Source organism: Mustelus asterias, chromosome 7 (assembly GCF_964213995.1).
Source record: "Mustelus asterias chromosome 7, sMusAst1.hap1.1, whole genome shotgun sequence".
Lineage (NCBI taxonomy): Eukaryota > Metazoa > Chordata > Chondrichthyes > Carcharhiniformes > Triakidae > Mustelus > Mustelus asterias.
The window spans coordinates 85,895,431-85,911,766 of NC_135807.1; the positions used below are offsets into that span (position 1 = coordinate 85,895,431).

General features: G+C 39.4%; 1 protein-coding gene across 48 annotated transcripts in view; it reads right to left on the reverse strand.

Moving 5' to 3' along the window:
• LOC144495829 (band 4.1-like protein 3) overlaps positions 1–16,336 on the reverse strand; it is a 189,304-nt gene that overhangs the window by 24,179 nt on the left and 148,789 nt on the right. For 23 of the 48 annotated variants that reach the window (XM_078216419.1, XM_078216413.1, XM_078216382.1 and 20 more), the window contains exons 13-15: positions 9,123–9,311; positions 8,708–8,815; positions 4,813–4,917 (exon numbers count right to left, since the gene is read on the reverse strand). In XM_078216419.1, coding sequence (XP_078072545.1) covers positions 4,813–4,917; positions 8,708–8,815; positions 9,123–9,311 — 402 coding nt within the window. Of the gene's footprint in view, positions 1–4,812; positions 4,918–8,707; positions 8,816–9,122; positions 9,312–14,615; positions 14,682–16,336 lie in introns of all 48 variants that reach the window. The other 25 variants (XM_078216407.1, XM_078216392.1, XM_078216406.1 and 22 more) reach the window with 4 other exon arrangements.

A 16,336-nucleotide genomic window follows, 5' to 3' on the forward strand; every position in this document is an offset into this window, starting at 1 on the left:
GTAATCTGGCAGAGTGGGTCACCTATCTATTAAAGAACTGATTTTCACTGATGAATGGATTGGAAGTTGGTGCGCTCCATAACAGGGTAAAGCGGTTAATGTGGTGTATATGGATTTCAGTAAAGCATTTGATAAGGTTCCCCATGGTAGGCTATTGCAGAAAATACGGAAGCATGGGATTGAGGGTGATCAGAAATTGGCTAGCTGTAAGAAGACAGAGGGTGGTGGTTGATGGGAAATGTTCATCCTGGAGTTCAGTTACTAGTGGTGTACCGCAAGGATCTGTTTTGGGGCCACTGCTGTTTGTCATTTTTATAAATGACCTGGATGAGGGCGTAAAAGGCTGGGTTAGTAAATTTGCGGATGACACTAAAGTCGGTGGAGTTGTGGACAGTGCGGAAGGATGTTGCAGGTTACAGAGGGACATAGATAAGCTGCAGAGCTGGGCTGAGAGGTGGCAAATGGAGCTTAATGCGGAAAAGTGTGAGGTGATTCACTTTGGAAGGAGTAACAAGAATACAGAGTACTGGGCTAATGGTAAGATACTTGGTAGTGTGGATGATCAGAGAGATCTTGGTGTCCATGTGCATAGATCCCTGAAAGTTGGCACCCAGGTTGATAGGGTTGTTAAGAAGGCGTACAGTGTGTTAGCTTTTATTGGTAGAGGGATTGAGTTTCGGAGCCATGATGTCATGTTGCAGCTGTACAAAACTCTGGTGCGGCCGCACTTGGAGTATTGCGTACAGTTCTGGTCGCCGCATTATAGGAAGGATGTGGAAATATTGGAAAGGGTGCAGAGGAGATTTACCAGGATGTTGCCTGGTATGGTGGGAAGGTCTTATGAGGGAAGGCTGAGTGACTTGAGGCTGTTTTCGTTAGAGAGAAGGTTAAGAGGTGACTTAATAGAGGCATACAAGATGATCAGAGGATTAGATAGGGTGGACAGTGAGAGCCTTTTTCCTCGGACGGTGATGGCTAGCACGAGGGGACAGAGCTTTAAATTGAGGGGTGATAGATATAGGACAGATGTCAGAGGTAGGTTCTTTACTCAGAGAGTAGTAAGGATGTGGAATGTTCTGCCTGCAACAGTAGTGGACTCGTCAACATTAAGGGCATTTAAAGGGTCATTGGATAAACATATGGATGATATTGGAATAGTGTAGGTTAGATGGGCTTTAGATTGGTTTCACAGGTCGCGCAACATTGAGGGCCGAAGGGCCTGTACTGAACTGTAATGTTCTATGTTCTATCACTCACATTCAAATAAATACTTAAACAGAAATATAACATTTTAAATACAAAACATTTAGCTTGGGAATCACAGTTTAGGATTATGTCAGTATTACAAACTGAAATTCTATCCTTCGCTGGTAAGTTTAAATAGACTATGTAACAAGATCATGGAGTTACTGCAGATGTGTGCTTAATATCCAAGTAGACAATATCTCAGGATTGAGGAACAAGAATACAGTATTCTATGGAAGTATTTGCTAAAATAGCCTTAACCAAAGTTAGAAGTGATGTTCCTGTATAACAATTGTGACTTATGATTCTCTTTGCACCCTTTGACATATTCAACCACACCTAGCCTCTTCTAAAGTCTCTACTTCATTGTCTAGTTCATGTGAGGCTTAGCATGTTGAATGTTGGAAAGGTTAAACTCAATACTTTCAGCTCCACTACAAAATTGGTGCACAAACTTCATTCCCATCTCTGATCACATTCTCAAGTTGAAGCGGACTCACCACCTCAACATTCTACTTGACCCCAATGTCAGATCCTCTCCATCAAGAAGAGATTGCTTATTTCCACCTCCATAACAATACCCATCTCTCAGCCTTATCTCTGCCCATCAGTTGTTGAAATCCTCATCCTTGCCTTTGTCATTTCCAGAATCAGCTATTCCAATGCTGTCTTGGCTGACCTCCCATTCCACACCCTCTAAACTTCAGCTCATCCAAAAATCTGCTGCATTTATTCCACCCTTAACCAGGTCTCACTCACCTTTCACCCCTGCCCCCCAGCTCTGCTCCTCAATGTCTTCATTTAAAATAAATTTTCCATGTGTTTAAATCCATAGATGGCTTAACCCTCCCAACTCTGTAGCCTCCCCATCAATACAACATTTCTCAAATTCTCCATCTTTGGCCAGTTTTGCATTTCCCTCTCTTCACCAGTGACCGTGAATTCAGCTGCCTCGAGACGACTTCCGGAATTCCTTTCCCGAATCCTTCTGCCTCTCCACTTCCTTCTTATCCTTTACAAACCTTCTTTAAACCCGTGTCTTGGACCAAGCTTTTGGTCATCCCTCCTACCACCTCCTTAGGCACCTCATCCATTTTTTCGATAAAAGCAAATTGCTGCGGATGCTGGAATCTGAACCCAAAAGAGAAAATGCTGGAAAATCAACCAGCATTTTTTCTTTTCAAGTCCAGATGACCCTTTCTCAAAAGGGTCACCTGGACGCGAAGTGCTAGCTCTTTTCTCTCCTTACAGATGCTGCCAAACCTGCTGAGATTTTCCAGCATTTTCTCTCATTCATTTTTTGATTGTGGCTCTGCAGACTGCACTGGAACTTTCTGCAATGCTAAAAATGTTATATTGATGCAAGTTGTTGTTTTGTTATTTCACATGTGAGCAAATCTGCATTGTGACGATACTGTGCCTTTAAGAACGGTATGTCATTCTTTTTGTGCAGCATCTGTTCTATGCATTCAGCCATTCTTTCTATATTCCAGCATCCTCTATTTTTACTGCAACAGTATAATTGATACAATGTTTGTTTTAATTTGAACTAATTCAGTGTTCTGTTGGTTTTGGTGTTCCCTGGGATTGCAGAGTGAGACTTGATTGATACATCGGGTCATGTGACTGGGTACAGCTAGGATTACACAGAACTCAAGCCCAGTTGCTTTTTGGGAGAAGTGCCTCTCTTTCCTCCTCTCTGAAGTTGGAGGCTGGAATCTACCAGGAGATAAGTCTCTTTCTTAGAGATTCTACTGTGTGAGAGGGGATCTGAGTTACTATTTTAGATGCTGTTTTTGAGTTGAGAGAGAGAAGTGCCTCCCTTTTCCCCTCTCAAATCTGGAGACTGGGAGCTGCCAGAGACTAGGTTTACTTCTCTGAACAAAGAACAAAGAAAATTACAGCACAGGAACAGGCCCTTCGGCCCTCCAAGCCTGCAGTGACCAGACTGCCCGACTGAACTAAAACCCCCTACCTTTCCGGGGACCATATCCCTCTGTTCCCATCCTATTCATGTATTTGTCCAGATGCCCCATAAAACTCACTATTGTATCTGCTTCCACTATCTCCCCCGGCAGCGAGTTCCAGGCATCCACCACCCTCTGTGTAAAAAACTTGCCTCATACATCTCCTTTAAACCTTGCCCCTTAAACTTATGCCCCCTAGTAATTGACTCTTCCACTCTGTCCTTGCCCCTCATAATCTTGTAGACTTCTATCAGGTCGCCCCTCAACCTCCGTTGTTCAAGTGAAAACAAACCAAGTTTCTCCAACCTCTCCTTATAGCTAATGCCCTCCATACCAGGCAACATCCTGGTAAATCTTTTCTGTACCCTCTCCAAGCCTCCACATCTTTCTGGTAGTGTGGCAACCAGAATTGCAACCTAACTAAGGTTCTATAAAGCTGCAACATAACTTCCAATTTTTAAACTCAATGCCCCGGCCGATGAAGGCAAGCACACCATATGCCTTCTTGACAACCTTCTCCACCTACTTTGCCACTTTCAGTGACCTGTGTACCTCTATACCCAGATCCCTTTGCCTATCAATACTCTTAAGGCTTCTGCCATTTACTGTATATTTCTTATCTGTATTAGATCTTCCAAAATGCATTACCTCACATTTGTCCAGATTAAACTCCATCTGCCATCTCTCCGCCCAAGCCTCCAACCGATCTATATCCTGCTGTATCCTCTGATGGTCCTCATCGCTATCCACAAACTCATCAACCTTTGAGTCATCCGCAAACTTACTAATCAAACCAATTACATTTTTCTCCAAATCATTTATATATGTATTGAGGTTTTTTGATGTTTTGAGGATTATCCTTCTTTGAAAACTGTTGTCTGGATCTCTGTCCAGAAGTGTTAAAAATCTGGAAATTTAGCATCATGTAAGCATCTTTGGTTTCTGTGCTAATTGGTTCTACAGAAGATATGGGGTATTGCTTTAAATTGGAACCACTGGGATATTTAACTGTTAAGGATTTTGATTGGTAAAAGTTATGCTAATGCTTTTTGTTATATTCTAACTGTGGTCTTAAAGAAAGTTTGCTTTGATAAAAGCTTCATAGTGGGTCAATTGAATCACATCTGGAGAGGAACACCTTATGCTCATCTTAATGCCAAAATCAAATGCAAAAGTTGAGGTCTAGGCTAACTGCATAATATACCTTGGAGTTTCTGGTCTGATTCTTAACACCACTGAAAATAACATCATTGCCAGCCACTGGTGATGCTGTATTAGCCTAAAACGTCATTTAAACTCTTAATTTTATCAAATGAATTAACTTTCTTTTTTGATCAACCGACAGCCCAAGTAAGAGCCACTTACAGCTTTAACAACATTTCACATTTGATTAATTGAGTCCAGTTGTAATGTTTTATCTTTGCTATCTACCAAAAGACAGATCAAAAGAAACTTAAATTCAACTTGGCTTTCAATTCGAGAGAATTACCCTTGATTTCTTAGTGGAGATTACAACATTCATTGAAAATTCATATATAAATAAATGTCAACAACCCAAATATCAATGTGCACAAATGAATTTTAAAGAAAAAGAATCAACCTCTGGTGGTGATGAGACTGTTTTGCTGACCACAACTTCTTCAGACACCATGGTGCTTTGACCAATGATTGGCTCCTTGTCCTGCACCACCTTCTCTTCTCCAGCCTAATTGGAATAAAAATATTAGTGCTAATTAACAAGAAAATTATACAATATTCAAATTTTGGTGAAGGCTCCAGACATGCAAGAGTTATGAAAAGCAGGTGAGGGATACATTCCAGGTGCAGGACTTTACCTGCCAGAAGTTCATACTTGGAAATTGTAGGTGTGCTTGGCAAAATTATTCCATTCATAGGTGGACAATTGGAGGGAATATTCCTACAATGCCCAAATTGCACTCTGGCTTGTGAAGCTCCACACTGGGAGCATGCATAGCATGCATTCAATAAATGTGTGTTAATGTAAACAGGCTACGTGAGGAAACATAGTGGAGGACACACCCCTGTCTACATCAATGGTAATGAAGTGGAAATGGATGCGAGCTTCAAGTTTCTAGGTGATCAGATCACCAGCCTGTCCTGGTCGCATCATGCTGATGCTACAGTTAATAAAGCTCACCAACGCCTCTACTTTCTCAGGAGGCTAAGGAAATTCGGCACATCAGTTACGACTCTCACCAATTTTTACAGATGCACCATAGAAAGCAACCTTTCTGGATGTATCACAGCTTAATATGGCTCCTGATCTGACCAAGATTGCAAGAAACTACAAAGGTTTGTGAATGTAGCCCAGTCCATCACGCAAACCATCCTCCCATCCATCGAGTCAGTCAACAATCGGAAAAGCAGCCTGCATAATCAAGGACCCCATTCACCCCAGACATACTCTCTTCCACTTTCTTCCATCGGGAAAAAGATACAAAAGCCTGTATCAACCGACTCAAAAACAGCTTCTTCCCTGCTGCCATCAGACTTTTGACTGGATCTACCATATATTAAGCTGATCTTTCTCTACACCCTATCTGTAACTGCAACACTACCTTCTGCACCCTCTACTTTCCTTCCCCCCATCTACTCTATGAACGGTATGTTTTTTCTCTATAGTGCACAAGAAACAATACTTTTCACTGCATCCCAATGCATGGGACAATAATAAATCAAATCAAACAACAGCTACTTTCACAAAGAACAAACATTCAAATAAAATGGAAGACAGGCAAAAAAAACTGTCCAGGACTCAAATATCATTTTCATAAGAATTTGTTTCCAAAAGTCCTGTTACTGTACAATAGTTCAGCAGTAGCTTTTGGATATGTATCTAAAATCAAGTCACTGCCATTTTAATTAGGTTGCTGAGTTATATTATTTGTGAAAACAAGTGAGCTGTTAACATGTATAGCTATTAAATATAAAATTAGAAATATAATGTTACCTCATTGAAAGGTAAGTTCTGTCTGTATGCACATTAGCGGGGATGAGAGAAACTGGAAAAGATCTAGAGATAGATCCACCCAAATGATACAGATGGGCCGTTTTCAGAACGGGCTCAGGGAGCTGTGGCTTTTTACTCCAAACTGCAGAATTTGAGGGGATAAGCTTGGAAATAGTAAACAGTTTTACTTCCACTCAAGTGGATAGGTTATCTAAGCGAGCTAGAGTGTGGAGGTTGAGAGAGGGCAGTGGTACTAGTTAAGAAAGCATAGAAAATGCCAGAAAATCCTCTCAACTGGTTGGTAAAGCATGCAATTAGTTTGGCTTCATTGCAGACCTTCAAAAGGGAGCTGGATGAGTTCTTCTGATTGAAAGATATCTTAAGTTATAGAAAGTGTGTGGGTCAACTGGCACTAGTGAATCGGATCATTGTAGTCTCCGAGTTTGCTCGCATTGTCTTCTAGGTTTTGTTTTCTTCCTAAACTAACCAAAATAACTGCTAGAAGGTGTTGGTAACAGAAGTAGTCTTTGTAGTCATACGTTAACTGTAAATTTTCATTGGCTCTTAGAACTATTTACTTGCATACAGTAAAGGGTATGAACGGTCTCTATGCTTGCTGGTATACGCAACTCTGCCCTAACTCAACTAACCCTGGGGGCAGGTCAAGTGCTTTCTTATATCACTGTGTGGGTAGCACTGTACTCAGTCCCACATTAACCTGTCATGTGCCAGACTTTATACTATAGGAATGCTGTAATATGCTTTTTCTCCCGCCTCCTGATGATTGCGTGATGGGAAAGAAAGTGGGGAATGGGGCTACTGATACATCCTACATGCACTAAATCATTCACAAGGACCAAATGGTTTTCCAACTGGCGATTCTATGTCTCATTTTGTATGTTTCTGCATTTAGATGAATGTTCACCACTTCCATATTAAATTTCTCTGTGCACTATTTTAATGGGGTCATGAATCCATTATTTTAAAATAGATTTGTGGCTGCATTAAAATAAAGAAGAGATATATGATATGGTAATTTTTTTTATTCATTCGTGGGATTTGGGCATCACTGGCTGCCCATCCATAGTTGCCCTTGAGAAGTTGGTGGTGAGCTGCCTTCTTGAAGTGCTGCCATTTCAGAGGACAGTTGAGAGCCAACCACATTGCTGACACATGTAGGCCAGACCAGAGAAGGATGGCAGATTTTCTTCCTGAAAGGACATTAGTGAACCAGATGTGGTTTTCAACAATGGTTTCATGGTCATCAGTAGATTCTTAATTCCAGATTTTTCTAAAATCAAATTCAAATTCCACCAGCTGCTGTGGCAGGCTTCGAACCCAGGTCCCCAGAAAATTAGTTGACTTTCTGGATTACTAGTCCAGCGATATTATCACTAAGCTATCACCACCCCTCACAAAATCAACAACGCGATTTTCCAGGCATAGGTTTCAAGCTGTGTTTCTTGATTTGGTCATTTTTGGTTTCTATATCATTATTGTCCCTGAAAACAATATATGATTTTAAGAAAAAGGACTTAAGGCATATTACAAATTCACTGGATTAAACAAAAATTCTTAAACTGTGAAATGCATTGAAACAAATGCTTCACATCAGTTTTTCTTTCAAAGGAGATGTTAGTGCATGTAAAATTTGCCAGACGGATAACGCGATTTCTTTAGCCTTGACAATGTTGGACACTGGATACTATAAGTTTTAAGGGTTTAAAGATTTCTGTGCAAATGTTACATCTAACTTATGGTCAATATGTTAGCATAAATGAACTGAATGAATCTCTTAATAAAAACAATTTTTTTATTAATTGTTTAAAAGGAACTAGACATGGAAGGTGATAAAAGGAAAGCAACTTGCATTGTAGAAAACGGTTTTGAAAGCTGTGCACCAAAAACGGTGAATTTTCAGCATCACTGCAGACACTCTCTGACCAGCAGTGTTTCTGACATTTTCTATTGTCGTACTGTTCAATTAATTATGAAAAAAGGCACAGAATTCATAAGTGCCTTGTGGTATACAAGCATATTTCAGTATCAAGTGAAAATATACGCCACTGAATGAATGCAATGTCAACATTTTCAGTGATAATTTTCAAGCCAACTCTGAATGCGAAGCAGCTTAACCTGCAATTTATAATTCCATACATCTAACTTTGAAAGTATTCTCGTGTGACAACTCAAACAGCACACATTTGAGAATTGCATGCTACGCAACTAATTTGTTCCTTGCAGACTGATTTTTGACTAACTTGTCAGGAATGCTAAATTCAGTCGCAGCAATCCACATTTAACAAAATGTTAAGGCACTGAAATTGTCATACAAGGTAAAAAATATAGAACTGGAGATCTACTAACAGTACGGCAGTGTATCAAAAATAAGGGACAGAATGTCCAGCAGCGAATCCTGATTCAAATTCCATGAGATTTTCTACGTCTGTTAAATATGTAACGCGAGATGCACAAAGAACAATAACAGTTACACACAATGGTAAAAATATATCAACTTTAATACCTTTACTAGTCTTTCATCATCTCTCACCATAGATGTGTCAGGGCCAGCAGCACTCTGTTCATACACAGACTTGTTTTGTAGTGTCTCACCAGCAACCTCGTTGGTCTGCTAATAATGTTGAAATAATTCAGGAACATGTATGTAAAATGATTTTACAAACTGGGTGTTTTTAAAAACTTAAAGATGAAGCATGATTACAATGTTAATAACATGGAAAGCATACAGTTGTATAAGTTCTCTATGCATTACTTTATACATTATTTATCTCAGTATTTTATGATCCATTAGCTTGTAACATATACAATTTTAGTGCTTAAAAATGGACAAATTATGTACAGGTGTTGACATTATTTCAGATATGCACATTTCTGAGTGCAACATGGGAGTTTAATAGTAACGCTGTAACAGAAATTACCTCCTCAGGCATAAGGGGCTCGATCATAGGCAAGTCCTCCGTCTTTGAAAAAGATCTAACCGGAGAGGCAGATAATCTCTTTTCCCATTCGTCAGGTCCACTTTCAGAAGTAGATTCCAGGAATGTTCGTTTCATCTCATTTATGTTGGCATGGTGCCTAACCACTTCTTCCTGAGTTTTATCAAAGTCCTTTCCATTAACAAACAAACAAACCAAAGGCAAATAATTTTAGCACATCACCTTAATACAACTAGATTTCAAACTATTATTGCTCTTCATTTCCTCATTTTGGAAATACGAAATGTATATTTCATTTCACTTGAATAGTTCTGTCCCATAATTCTGCATTTTTAATTTACGATTGACACTTGAAAAATTGTGATACGAATGCCTTTATAAAAGAAAAATCTCTAACTGGTGTTCAAAGTTTCGTGAATAGTGTACGTCAGGTTGAGGAAAACTTCATAAAGCTGCAATACTTAAAAAAGTAACTTAATTTTGAAGTTATGGATAGAATACTGCCCCCCCCCCCGCCCCCACAAAGAAAAGTCACCCCAGAATTTGGCAATTCAACGATCTTCATGACTCAGTTGCTAAGATATATATATGAGCCAAACAAATTATTCAATCCTGTGCTGTTTTAGCTGAGGTTGGTGTCAAGATTGCTGCAATTTAGGTCAGCTCCCTTGCATTGGGGTAGCAGGTGGAGGATTATACTTGGGGCCAGGGGTCTGCTTTCAATCACTGCAAGTGCAAAACTGGACATCGGGTGAGATATGAACGGGCCTGAGCTTGTTGTCCGTGACCCAATAGCCTGCCTACGCTGATATGGAGAATGAGAGTAGAGGATTACTGGTGTACATGAAACTACAACCTAGAAAGGAGTCAAGAGCTTTCACGACAGGAGGCCAATGAATGGAAAAACAAAAACTTTGTAATTAATTTGACCAAATATGATACCAATTTAAACAGCTTATGCTTCATATCACCATAAGACAACCCAAGAGTTAGTTTTTATAATGTGTTAACTGGCACACTCTTCCAGTTTAAAAGTAACGACTTTCGCACAAATGTTGCGGAGAGTAAACATGCAACACCATTAATTATTTCAATAACTACATGATATCAATATCAAAATAAATGCATTTCTTGTCATTTGGAACACATGCTACTTCATGGTCTGGCTATCTCCTGGCAGTTTTGGTTTGATCATTTCAAATAGCATCAGTCTCTTTCACAGCCAAAGCCTTTCACTACTGCAGCATCATTCCTGAAGGTAATGTAGATGCAGGGAGGATATTCCCGATGGTGGGAGAGTCCAGAACCAGGGGCCACAGTCTGAGGATTCAGGGTAGACCATTTAGGATGGAGGTGAGGAGACATTTCTTCATCCAAAGAGTGGTGAGCCTGTGGAATTTATTACCACAGGAAGTAGTGGATGCCAAAACATTGAATGTATTCAAGAGGCAGCTGGATATAGCACTTGGGGCGAATGGGATCAAAGGTTAGGGGAAAAAGCAGGATTAGGCTATTGCGTTGGATGATCAGCCATGATCGTAATGAATGGCGGAGCAGGCTCGAAGGGTCAAATGGTCTCTTCCTGCTCCTATCTTCTATGTTTCTATGTAACAAAAGCCTTTAAACTCCTCTTTGGCAACAATGACTGCTGCTGACAATCATCACTCCAGACATCTTCCATCCTTAAATCTGCATCGCAATGCAATGAGTACCTGGGCATGGTTTGTTTCCAAAACGGTTTTCAGTCACTCAGCCATCTCTGTCTCCCCTCTTAACCAAAACCCACTTGCTCAAACGTTGCAGCTTTTCTCCAGTCCTCAACAGATTACTTCCCTCCAGGACGAGCCCTCCATGTGACTCCCTTCCAAACAAATTTCTCATTAACTCCCCTTCATTAGCCTATTCATTGGTACCAATTTCTACTTCACTTCAAGCCGTTTAAAGCTATTGCGATGTCATTTTTAAAGTTCCTAGATAGGAAAGCAAAGGTAGTTTTACGGGATTTATATTTGTATTGATAAACAGTAGAAACAAGGTATGGCTTTAAGTGTGTTTAATTTAATGTTTCAGTGCCTGGAAGGGTAAAACCTATAGTTAGATTCATACTAGATAAGGGTGTTTATATATGTGGGAGTTGGTTAAGTTCCAATTGTGTTGCTATTGTATTTAGAGGGGGTTACGGTATGAAGAATAAACTGTAGTAGTCGGGGGTGTTACTTAGCAACAAGGCCAGAGGGAAGGGCTGTCCTTTGTTTTTAGTTTTAACTGGAAGCCAGAGCAGTTGGAGACAGGACACTGATGAGTGAACAGTTCTCAACTCTGCCAGGAGATCTTGGACAGGACAAGGGAGTTGCAAAGATGCAAACTTCCTAAGAAACTAGATACAATCCAGATAACCAGGAAATGGTCATGCAAAGCATGTTTAAGATGACTGAAGTTAAGTGAACAGAGACTAAGATATTGTTCAGAAGAATTCAAGGAAAAGTAAACAAAGTGTTTGAGTTAAAGAGACAATTGCAGTAACTACATTTAAAGCAGGACAGCAGCCTCAAGATAAATCAAATATCTGATGCCATTTTAAGAGAATCTGGAAATCGAGAGTTAATTGTTAACAGTTTGCACAGCAGTAAGCCAAAGAAATCCTAAAGGGGTTGGTGTAAAATCCTGGACTGGATTCAGTGTTAAAATTGGAGCAGAAGCGTCAAGTCTCATTTGGAAAACCTGGTCTGGTTTTCTGAGTGCAAACTGCTAAGGGGAAAGCATTATTATTATGAGAGAAGATTTTAAGGTATGTTTTTGGGAGTGGAGTTTGGAAACTGTCATGTGACAATCATGTGGGGAGCTCTAAGGAGAAATCCACAGACACTAACTTGGGTTCAGCGCAGAGTGTCTGTAACTGACCACAGCCAATCTGTGGGTTTAAAAAGGGATTGTGTGTTACTGAGACCATAGTAGTTTAAGATGTACTTTTTAATCCATGTTAATCTTAAAATTTGTGTGTATTTGTTAAACTAAAGGGAGAGTAAAGGATTTTGTATAATAGTCCAATTTTTCATGCTTAATAAATGCTTTTTCTTTCTTATTAAACTAATAAGTGGTCCTTCGACTCTGTATCTCTATGTTTTAGGAAATAAAAGGAAAATTTGTCATCTTTTGAGCCGGGATTCCATTCTGGGATCTTCCTATCCAGTTTCAACATCAACTGGAATTGTCACATCCCTTTAATTTCTCTATCCTTATAAACTAATGTTCCATCTAACCTGACATTTTTCTTCATGGTCTTTGCCTGTCACAGTCATCATACTTCACGCATATTTATTTTTCCTGCCACTTCTTCCAATCCAGTTTCCAACCAAGCCACAGCACTGAGATGACTGATCAGTCACAAATCACACCCTCTGACTGAATAAGATTCACTACCCCTCAATCTTCTTGTCCTCTCTGTGTAATAAATACATCTCAAGACCCTTCACATCATGTGGCCACTCAGCTCTGATGGTACTCCATCCTCGCTCCTTCTTAATCATTACATGTTACCCACCCTTGGAAAAACAACTTGCAAGCACAGGGTCAGCACCACATGTATGACACTGACAGTCATCATCAACTCTCTGCATCAACATTGACTCTTATTGAACCAATGAACTATTACTCAATGGGCTATTCCTGCTCCTATTTCTTATGTTCTCATGTTGTTAATCCCAACTTCTCTTTGGTCTGCAACGATGTGCGAGTTAGGTTGATTGGCCTTGTTAACTTGACCATTAGTGTCAGGGGGATTAGCAGGGTAAACACAAGGGGTTGCAGGGATAGGGCCTGGATGGGTTTGTTGTCAGTGCAGGCTTGATGGGCCAAATGGCCTCTTTCTGCACCGTAGAGATCCTATGATTCAATGATGTCTCAGATAAACCATAACTCCCTACAGTTCAACTGTGCAAAACTGAAGCTTCCCTGCTGTACTCCCACTGGCATCTATGTGCATTCTCTCATGGATTCCATTAAGGTCCTTGGTATTCAGCCTGAAGGAACAGCCACATAGAAACTGAAATGATCTTTCTGGCCCATCAGTTGAGCTCATGTTAAATTGTGGTAAAAAGCATATTCGGCATATTGCTGATTTATACTCATACCTTATCTTTCCCATTGCTAAACCTCTAACCTCACCTTCAGTAACGGAAGGATCTACTCCTGAAATTCTCTGCATACCATGCTCCCCACTTTCACTCTTCACAAACCAACTAATGCAGAGCTCCATGGTCTGAAGTCTTTCCCTGCTACCCATCACTCAATGGTTCCCAGGTTCCATACTGCTACAATGAAACAACTTCCAGATCTTCATTCATTCTCAAAAGTCATGTCCCACTCTATTCATGTAATTTTCTCCAGCCATATATCTCGGTCCACCCCCACCTTCCCTCTGACCTCAGGTTTCTGTTTGACCTCCACCTCTCCATTCTAATATTAGAGGCTGCTATTTCAGCTCCAGCACGCAGCAATCTTCAATTCTCTTCCAAAACCAGCTGGTCTTGCTTCCTCGCTCACTGCCATCTATAGTCTCATTGGCAGCTCTACATGTGATCACATCTTCAAATTCTCACTCTTCCACAAATTTCCTGTTTGTTGATCATCTTCCTGCCTTCTAGAAGTGTATATGAGAGATGAGCTCCATAACAATATTGTTAATTTACTTTCTTTAAAATTGCAAATCAGGATGGCCACATATAAACTGTGCTGTGCCTATTTGGAGATTTATTTTTGTTAGGGTTTGTATAAATATGCCATTGCAGCAAGTTTAATCAAATAATGCCAGGTATATTGCTAAAATACTGTGACTAATCATTATTCCAAATGCTGAACGCGGCTCACAACAATTATACAATAGTATTTAATTTTAATGAAGATTAAACATGCTACACTATAGCTGCATCAGGATATTTGAGAATGCCAGCACAGGTACAATTTATTCTTTTTGATCCTAATATTTGAAATTCAGAGATCAACAGAAACAGATAACTGTCACTTTGTTCAATTTTGTTTAATAAACGTGTTTTCCGTTCCATTAAAATCCCCCAAATTACGTAATTTACAAAGTTGACAACCTGAAATGGAGAAAACAATGCCTGGCATTAAGTCTGGTCCGCAAGTGCTTCTTAGAAAGATCAGTATTAATGGTGTTGAAAAGTTTTTTTAAAAACTTACCAGAAGACAAAAGAGAAGTAACTAAAGGCTTGCAATTTATGTTACTCTGGTTCGACATTATATAGTACTGGTAACACACACATTACATTTTCACTTTATTTATGCAGTGTTTAAAAAAAAAAGAATTATTTTAACTAATGTTAATGTGACTATTGAGAATAATGCAACACATGCAGCAAACACACAGCACTCCACATCAAACAGCTGATCACTAACTATGCAGATCGACTGGTGTGCACAAACAACTAGTAACGCACAACTTAAACAAATACAAACCTCTAACATAAGATTACTATGTTTGACATACACATTTTCACCTTTGATTCGGTTTACAAGACTATTCTGTAAAAAAAAAAGCAAAAATAAAATGGAAACAAAAAAATAAGTATTCAGAACAAAAAGCTAGCAAAGAAAAAAGGTGAACAAAAATGATACTATTGAAGCAAAGCAAAGCTTAGGAAAATATAAATCTACCACAGAAACTGAGTACTGGAAAATAATAATTCAGACTGATGGACTACGTCTACAATCTAGACGTTTACATAAAAATCTCTTCCTTGTACCTGGGTCTTGGATTCCGTTTCATCCTCTTGATCAGACTGATGGCGTAAAGAAGGATTTAAAATCAAAGCTTTAACAACATCTAATCACTGACACCATCTCAATGTACAAATTTAGTCACAAGAAAGCCATACCACCTTAACCAAAGTTACTGCTGTATTACATTCAACAGATTTTGAAATCAATCATTATCCGAGCGAGAGTCAGAAAATGTATACAGCACAAAAAAACTCTGAAAATGATCAACTGCTTGCTTGAGATTGTGATAAGAGTACAAAATCTCCTCAAAAACAGCTTTATAGTGGGGACTAGGGGGACTTGCCATTCAGTTAATGCCACCTTTAACATAGTTCAGGATAATCATCTACCGTTCAGAGGAAGACAACAGCTCCTCTTCAAAAATATAACAAATTGCTTTGATAGAACAACCAGTTACAGTTATGCATTCATTGTGCTAATGCTGTGACTGTATTTCTTTGTGTGCATATTGGTAGACACACGGCATGTGTATATGAGCCAGAAACACATGAACAGTACGTTATTTGAAAGGAGTGAAGTGTATAATTCAGTAATTATGCAAATTCTGCTAGTTTTCCATTATTAGCATGAATGCATTTTCAAGAATGTTCTCAAATGTGACCATCGCTAAAGTGGGTATGATGGAAACATGTTGTGCTTTTTTTTTTGAACAGCACACAACTGCCAGTCTCAGAATGCTGGGTGTCTGGCTAAACAGCAAAATCACAGAATGTGGTACAGAAAGAACCACCTCATATAAACACACCCTTTAAACAATGTGAAATAAAATGTTTTACTTCGCTAAAGTACTACAGTTATTACGTGACTTCAAGTAATGTGAATTAATTTTAAGTGAAGCACTTGAGAAAAAAATAAGCATTGTTAAAGCTGTAACAACATGGTTCCAGCAATCAACTACCTTCCAATTTCAGCAACATAAATCCCACTAGCCAGTGGCATCTACGCGCTCAGGCTAGTCAAGAGCTGGATCATTAGCAAACACAGTAGAAAAATGAAACACAAAAGTTTTAAAAGAGGAACAAAAGATGAATGATTGCAGAAAATCAGCAGGAAGGAAATACTCTTTAGGTACATGCCAACAGGACAGAGCAATACAACAGCTTTCTGTAGCTTTCGCTAACTTTGTTTTCTGAACCAATTATAATAATGCCGAAACAGCAGTAGTAAGTGGTTTGGTGCACTGAGCAATTAACGCCACAAAGCGGTGAAAGTGGGTCAGTCCGTGATACCTGACAAAGTGGGTTTTGATACCAACTAGGTTATCAAGCCTTTGCGTGCAAACATTGGAGGGGCATTGAAGGACAAGATGCTTAGTGTTAATTCTGCATCAAAATAATTCCCTGGTTCAACATTTGTTTGGGAAAATTTGGAAGATATTAAAATCTATGCACTGCCTG